Below are 8,390 nucleotides of genomic sequence, written 5' to 3'. Positions count from 1 at the left end.
TTGTGTACAGGTTTATTGACGATATAGTAAGGTGGGAAAGATGGGACACATTTAGCACATAATACCCTGATTGTGTTTTAAACAGTTAACGGCGGTCTACGGAAGAGGATATGGTTTTGTAACTCTTTGTATGTTCCTAGCCACGATCTACTAGAGATATCTCTAATAGGCCGTGTCCTAGCCTACTACCAAATGGGACGATAAAGTAGAATTAAAAAGTGTCCCATCCCATCTTTCCCCACCCTACCATATATAAGGATACCGTAAATCAGAAACAGTTGCCAGAGAGGTAACAAATAGACACTGATTAAACATTATAACTAAATCCTGAACGGTTACACTGAAAGCATCCAAGTACAGGTCTCGGGCAAGACGATACCGATAACGGAGACAAGATAAAACGTAGTCAGTAAAATATTAGTGTTGGAGTTGTGTGTGGTCTGTTTCCAAGCTATTATATGTGCGTAGGTAGGATTTTGGCCAGGTTTGGTGCATTACCCCCAAACCCAGGTCGCTTATGAACGTCTTCCACGAGAACGACGTTCTGGTTTTTGGAGTCCGGAGCGTTGGTGTCTTGCCACCGAACGTACTTGCACAGCACTTCGAAGTATTGACTGAATGAATGTTGTTTTTACCCAACAACAGTCACGCTTTTTAACTGACACTTCTCTATTCATACCATGTTTTAACAATTGTTGCTATGCCGTTGATTCTCTTCGTTCTTTTAATAACATAATCTTCGCTATCGTTTTCGATGAGATAAATAAAAATTATATTAGGTACGAAAATTTGTGCGTGTTTTTTTAGAATTTATTATTATTTGTATATGCTTATAGTTTTTAGACAATCCAGAAAAAAACATACGGTTGAAACAAGTTATCGCGAAACGGAAGCGTACGCTAGAGAGCTAATACCTCTGCAACTTACGATGATTATTCTCTGTACAAAACTATTGGGCCGATGCAATATAGTAAGTGCATTGCTGAACAGGACGTCAAATCATTTATACATGTACCAACGTCGATCATCGAACTGTTCGGTTACGAGGTATTCGACTAAAAAACTTCACCAATCAAGCAGGAAGGACAGCGAACTGAAAGATTCCGGAACACTTTCGCGTAAAACAGTGTTGCACATTGGAAGAAATAATATAAATATCTTTCCACCTTTGTACAGTACTAACCTCTTAACTACTAAAGCACAAACATATTTATGATAATTTAATGTATCACGGTCTTAATTCAACCTGCAATACGAGATTTATATATATATTAGAATTTTTAGTTTGAAAAATATAAGAGAAAGGTAAACGAAAATGGTGCAAACAGAATATTTAGACAGATGGCTGGTGGTGTAGCTGGTTGTAAATGTTGCAGGATCGGATAGAAAGGGGGGTGTCAGTGACATAAATGTCGCAAGCAATTTGATCAAAATCCGGCTCAGTTGAGGCAAGAGCTTTTGCAGTTTCGTTTTCAACATGTTGTTTCACTTCAGCATCAATTGTCTAAAAATAAAATCATTGCTTAAAATTTTGACTTGGCTGCCTACTAATTCATATAATGTATTAAAAGTTTAGGTTATTTTTTAAACATTCTGCTTGCATCCGAATACAATCGATATCCTGACCAATTAAGCTCACAACATTAGTCTGAAAATTCAAAACTATGAGTTTTTATTTTAACTTGACCTCCCAAAACAGTGGGTCCAATTTAATGAATAAATGTAGCTTACTTTATTCTCTCATAGCCGGAGACAAAGACTAGAAAAGCTTAGGGGTTGGTTGTCTTTTGAATTAGCATGAAACAGGTGATACATTAACACACATATGGTTTAACAATCAACATTACCGCAACGTCTTGTTTGGTAACGAAACCTGCAGAAATTATCTTTTCACGGAAATTCATTATCGGATCCAAATTCTGTCGAATTTCTTTGACTTCATCTCGCGTACGATAACTGTGGGTTAAAAGCAACATTATTGGAGGTCGATATTTCATCTTGCGATTTATACAAATTTGTTTGAGGTCATTGGGGTGCGTGGTCTTAATCTCAAGACAGGTCCTTTAATGTCTTCAACTATTGGTTACCAATTGCAAGTGGTTGTCTCAATTAACAGTCATTGCCCCCTAATATGTTTAGTCAGCCCATCCCTTGTTACCTTGTACCAGGGTCACTCATGCTGTGTCCATGATATCTGTATGTAACAAGTTCCATCAATATTGGGCCCTGAAAAAACATAGGGTTTTTAAAAAGATATACCTAGTTTAATTCACCTGGTATTTATTCATGGACCCAAAATAGATTAAAACAATTTTGTAGGTTCCATTATCATTTTAAAAGTTTTATAGATTGTTGTATCAATGTATAATGCAAATACAGTTGTTGGAATTACTAATGTAAATATACACATGATTAAAAAACTATATTGTTAAAGAAGAACATATTGTTTCACCTTAATGGTAAAACATAAGGTAATCTATTTAATAACAAATTAGAGTCATCACCTCTTTAACTGCATGTTCTTTTGCAAATCTCGTTGCTTCACGTACAGCAAGAACATCCATTCCATCAACTCTTAAACCAGGAATGTAATCGCCTCGAGTAAAATAATCTGTACTTGCTGATGCCCTTTCCACTGATGTGCCCATACCATAGCTACAATATTCAACATATTCATAATTACATCTCCCACCCATTTGGGGTAAATTGACAACCCAAATATTAGGCCCAAATCAGTAACCGAAGTAAGCAACTTTCAAAACCACACTTCACACAATAAGGATCAAGTGCAATAAAAACGTAATGAACAAAATCAAATTCAGTCAAACCCTTGGTCACTTTGGTTGGAGTCTTCATTTTCGTCTGTTTGGTTTTTATAACATCCGATTCTTATTGGTTTTTCTTTACCAAGAAATATCATTCAACTCTTATGAGCAACACCAGTACACCACGTAAGGGTCCCATTACCGGAATTTATAAACAACATGTACACTTCACAGTCACACAACTTTTAAATTATACAGTAAAGCATGCATTGACACAACTTATAATAACTATATAAGGCAACCCAACCAAAACCCAACATTAACATACAAAACACACCATATTATATAGGCTGCTCACCGGTTGTTCTCGCATACAAATATAGCAGGCAGCTTCCACAGTTGTGACATGTTGAATGATTCAAATATTTGACCCTAAAATTTGAAAAACGGTAATTGGAGTTAATTACATTATATGGTCAACCAATTTATCAATTGTTGTTATTAATAAAAAAATATATAATATATATATACGTTATAATATCTTATGTCGTATTTTTTTTATAGTAGTGAAGTGCACAGTGCATTTGTGATATAAAAATTTAAACAGCACAGAAGTGTACGATTATTAAAGGCATCTTATAAAGCTTTAATAAAAAAAGTTGTTCATCTTTAGTAAAAAGGGTTCTGGTGCTTGCACAATATTAATTATTTGCGTTAATATTAAGCTGATGGCAATTTATTGTGGTGGGGGTCTGAGACTGAGTCACAATTTATTAAGAGACAAACTTTTTTCCTCCAATTATCAGAAAAGAAAATTACTTAATAATAAATTATTTCTAAAAAATTCCAACCTCAATTGGCTATTTAATCTTCTTGCATTTTAATGAATTATTAGTTTGTTTGATAAAACCACTATTTTTTTAAACATAGACATTTATTTAATTGGGCTTTGTATAAAATTTGCCTAATTTAAAAAATTGTTACCAACATACATTAATACAGACTTTATTGTGCACATGACATATAAAAATATGCACAATGTGCTAATATTGACGATGAATCTTGTCAGTTGTCAGTATCTATTACCTGGTTAGCTGCTCCATCTCCATAACATGCAACGGTTACTGTGTCACTGTTTCTGTATTTGTGGGCGAATGCAATTCCTGCACCAAGTGGTACTTGTGCACCAACAATACCATTGCCGCCATAGAAATTCTTGCTGTACATATGCATGGAACCTCCCTTGCCTTTAGCACAGCCAAGCTTTCGACCTTTTAGAAAAATATGATAGTAAAAAAGGGTTCTTAAAAATATATGCTTTCATGGGGTTAAAACTGACACCTCTGGTTTTGCACAAAAAAGCATGTTAAGATAAACATAACCAGCGTATAAAACATGTTATACTAATTGGTAAATAGTGCGGTGCATACAGTTCTATTGCTACGAAAAACAGTTTTTGCTAACAGCCAATGTGTACTCTTTTATTCCCGATACAAAGTACATGCTTTGTTTGCAAAACCAGAGGTGTCAGTTTTTATCGCACGTATGGTTTTCGTGTAAACAAGCTTCTAAGCGACGACAAACATATCAAAAAAGGTTAAAAATCTTGTACAAGTAAAATGGAAAACGCGCATGTCTAGTTACCAAATAGTTCAGCTAGAATGTTGCAAACAGGTACACCCCTGATGTAAGCCCAGCCATGAGCACGATATGCAGTGATCACATCGTCCTTTGGAGTCAGTGATGCCTCAATACCAGCACAACAAGCTTCCTGGGGGTTAAAAAGAACAATGACAAATAGCACTCTGCAAATAACGGCTTACAACTTAGGATTTAAAAATATAATAAAACTTAATTAATATCATCCATCTTAAACTCTGCAGTAACAGTTTTGCCCAATTAAAATATAAAAAACATCCATGGTGGTAGATATTTTGATTATTTCGACCAGAACGCCATGTCCAATGGATGTCAAATGACAATGTGAGTTCAACAAACCAACTTTTGATTTAATGTGTGTAGCATCGCAGCTTAAAATAACCCAAATATGCAACCATGAAATGATTTTTCAGTGTGTAGCCAATATACAATATACTAATATAGTACAATTGATAGGCCAAATTTGACTTATATGCATGAAATAATAACCAATAAGTTTTTAAAGTTACCTGCCCATCATACAAATGACAGAATCCTCGAATTATTTTTTGTTTGTACAGTTGATCAGCTTTCAGCTCCATTCGACGAATTATTTGCATTTTCCTGGAGGTTAATTATGCAGTGTGGAGAGAATATTTAACAAATATGGTAAACATTGATTACATTAAAACCCTAAGTAAAATCTTAAAAAATGCGAATTAAAGCTGCTGCAGTTTTTTTCTAAATTATAGGATGAGACATATTTGTCTGTCTTTTTTTGTAGATATTAAAAATTTAATAAAGGCAATTGAGAAAGAAATCTCATTGTATAGTCTGGTTAGTTTCAGTTTCACATTAAGCTAAGTAAAACTTACGTGTAGTAAGATATTGCATCATCTTTGTTGATCTGTACTTCAGTTGCAGGTGTGTTTTCAAGTTTGTGTGTGTCAATTGGTTTGATGGGAAATGTTGCTTCAGCAGAATAAGTTCGAACACCCAAGGGCTGAAAAAACATTGAGAACTGAGTAATTATGGTTATTATAATAATGGACAGCATTCAGGTTTTGTCTTTTTATTTAAATAACCTGTAGTGTTACGATTACTGCTGTGAATTTATATTCAATAGAATTATAATTAAACATTTCCAAATAATTACAACAATCAGTATTTACCTGCTTACATAACACCCTTTGCAAAAACTTTGCAGTTGCGTTATAAGACATATTTTAATCTGTGTATATAGCCGTGAAAATGTTAAATCATTTTATTTCCTATAGCACTCAAGCACTTTGATACGTCTGAAACACAAAAAGCAAAATGCAGATTTTAAACTTTTCAAATGTAAGATTAATATTGTTTGGCGCAACACAATAAACTGCAAGTAACATTAGTATACCAAAGTATGCAAATCAACTTACTAAACATGCTATAGCAGTGTTATTGAACAAAAGCAACACAGTTAAATAAAACCCAACAAATGTCTAGTTGTATATATCTGCATGTTGCACAATTGTGAAAATTGAGTTCAGAAATTTACTTCTTCTTTGACACACCAACAGTGCGACCACGCCGTCCTGTGGTTTTGGTGTGTTGGCCTCGAACACGGAGGCCCCAGTAGTGTCGCAAACCCCTGTGAGCACGAATCTTCTTCAAACGTTCGATGTCTTCACGAAGTTTGTTGTCAAGCTGGTTGGAAAGAATTTGACCAAACTTGCCATCACGAACATCCTTTTGTCTATTCAAAAACCAGTCGGGAATCTTGTACTGGCGAGGGTTTTGCATGATCGTGACGATGCGATCAATCTCATCATCGGAAAGCTCCCCGGCGCGTTTCGTAAGATCAACGTCGGCTTTTTTGCACACCAGAGTGCTAAACCTGCGGCCGATTCCCTTGATGGCGGTCAAGGCGAATGCGATATGACGGCGACCATCAATATTCGTATTCAAAATACGAAGAATGTGCTGAAACTTCTCCGGGATTACTAAGGACATCTTGCTAACGTGCTTACGAGCTCACCCTTGATCAAAAAGAACCCACAATGCATTGCGATACTAGACGACACATTGCCATAAAAATTAATAAATGAAACACGCGAGGTCGCCACTGCCAGTACAACTACAAACTGGACAGCGTGTCCGTGTTCATCAATAACAGATATATTGTAAACACAATTTCAGTTTATACATGGCCAGTTACTCTTAGGAGGTGGAAAAAGAGTAGTAAATGAAGTAATATTACTAACAAGGGAGCTAAGCTTTAACGAGTAAGCACTTAATATAAATGACCTATTATGGCCACTTACGTGCTCAACAACTGTCTACGACCAACTTAAATCCTTTTTATTTGTATATATCAGTGCTTTTAACTTTTTGAGGGGTTGGTGAACCACTAAAGTTGTTGTGACGAACTCATGCACCCCTGATTGCTTTAACGTAAAACTAGTGACGTCATCAAGGAGAAATGTGTACAAGAAAAGTTTCTCTTTAGTCAAAAAGCACCGCTGGTTCAAAAGATCAATCATTAGGAACAGGTGGTTTGCGGCTAAAGATAGGACTAGTTTCGCAAAGATACCACCAAAAACTGGGGACAAAACTGTAGGAAAATGGCTAAATTCGTTCAGAATATTCATAACTTTGACAAACAATACTTAACATTTTTAAAGACGTTAATATATTTTAAATGAATGTAACTTACTTTATCCTCGCGTGGCTGGAAAACGACAGTCGTTATAACACGGGTATTGATACACCTCGTGTCAGCTTACGAATCATCATATATGTCTCTTTGTAGGTGATTTTTTTTTAATTTTTTTATATATGGGCTGATAATTTGGACAACTCATTAGTGACCACTGAATTGAAGCAATTGCCGTTAAGTGTCTTGCCAAAGGACACACACGCTCATAATGGTAGACGAGCCTTGAACCCATTACTTATTGATTACAGGCAGGCGCGCTAAACACTTTGCCGGACGAATTATTTATTGCTGATAATGTTTGTAGTCTCTGATGCACTCCTGTAAACCCTTTTGTACCACTGCACCCCAGGCCTATTTTGGTACACCCTATAAAGAGCACTGATCTATATAAAAACTAACGTGCTTAATTGGCAACGACAACAACCATACGTCGCTCGTTAAATTTCGATATGATTAAAATTACTGAAGTCATTCAGCCCAGAGTTATAAAAACCACATGTAGGTATCTACGGCTTAGATTCAGCCCCCAGCAGTCCTATTTCTTCAATGAGGTTGATAATTAAAGTAAGGAATATGATGCGTATTTACATACGGTACGGTGAATAAAGTATGAATGTAACTTGCTTTCTCCTCTTATGGCCAAAGACGCCAGTCATTACAACACGGGTGTTCAAATACCTTGTGCCAGCTTGCGAGTTACCATGTATGTTTCTTCGTAGGTAATTATTTTTGGAGAATTTTTATATGTATAGGGCTGATAATTTTGACAATCCATTAGTAACCACTGGGCTGGAGCAATTGCTTTGCCTTGCGACATATACGCCCACAATGGTAGCAGCGCCGACAGTAACCATGTACCACAAGTATTAAGCCCTAAAATTAGGCTCATTATCCGCGACACTATCTTTTTGAACACGTTAGTGGTCATATAGATCCTTTTTCGTCGAACAGTTGCTCTTGTTGTTGTTGTTGTTTTTTGCGAGACTATTTTCCGCACTTATCTCAATTCCTAATTCTAGCATTTTCTTTAATCTCTTGATTGAAATCAAATCATAATATATGTTTAAAACTTTTGGACTGAATTTTCAGATTTAAAACCGCACGATGAGCGATTAATTAACGATTACTTTCCTCATGCACTTTACATAGCGGAAACACTGTCTGGAGTTTGGCGCGGAACGACGGCACGTGTTATATAAGATAAGAAATCCACACAACGATTCACGACTGAATCAAACTATTAGCATTTAAGTGGGGACGCATTAAATTCACTACCCTTATATCTTATT

At 35.8% G+C, this 8,390-nt stretch overlaps 2 protein-coding genes across 3 annotated transcripts; both read right to left on the bottom strand.

Moving 5' to 3' along the window:
• Positions 1–1,205: 1,205 nt before the first annotated feature.
• On the bottom strand, positions 1,206–5,715 carry LOC149726849 (pyruvate dehydrogenase E1 component subunit alpha, mitochondrial-like). Of its 2 annotated transcripts, none has more exons than XM_089890385.1 (10): positions 5,576–5,715; positions 5,279–5,406; positions 4,934–5,027; positions 4,410–4,536; positions 3,852–4,036; positions 3,124–3,197; positions 2,505–2,655; positions 2,159–2,226; positions 1,848–1,956; positions 1,206–1,504 (listed from the first exon to the last, which is right to left on the bottom strand). In XM_089890385.1, exons 1-10 carry the CDS (start codon positions 5,624–5,626, stop codon positions 1,334–1,336), a joined length of 1,158 nt encoding a protein of 385 aa, XP_089746511.1. In that variant the 5' UTR covers positions 5,627–5,715; the 3' UTR covers positions 1,206–1,333. The 2 variants fall into 2 exon arrangements, with proteins under 2 accessions (XP_089746511.1, XP_089746512.1); XM_089890386.1 differs by having other exon boundaries at positions 1,362–1,504; positions 1,874–1,956.
• LOC149726848 (small ribosomal subunit protein uS13) lies at positions 5,701–6,461 on the bottom strand. The gene has a single exon (XM_089890388.1). It carries the CDS (start codon positions 6,393–6,395, stop codon positions 5,937–5,939), a length of 459 nt encoding a protein of 152 aa, XP_089746514.1. The 5' UTR covers positions 6,396–6,461; the 3' UTR covers positions 5,701–5,936.
• Between the last annotated feature and the right edge of the window lie 1,929 nt (positions 6,462–8,390).

This window comes from Ciona robusta, chromosome 12, assembly GCF_009617815.1.
Source record: "Ciona robusta chromosome 12, ASM961781v2".
In the NCBI taxonomy this organism is placed as follows: Eukaryota; Metazoa; Chordata; class Ascidiacea; order Phlebobranchia; family Cionidae; genus Ciona; species Ciona robusta.
This window is presented reverse-complemented; position numbering and strand designations above follow the sequence as displayed.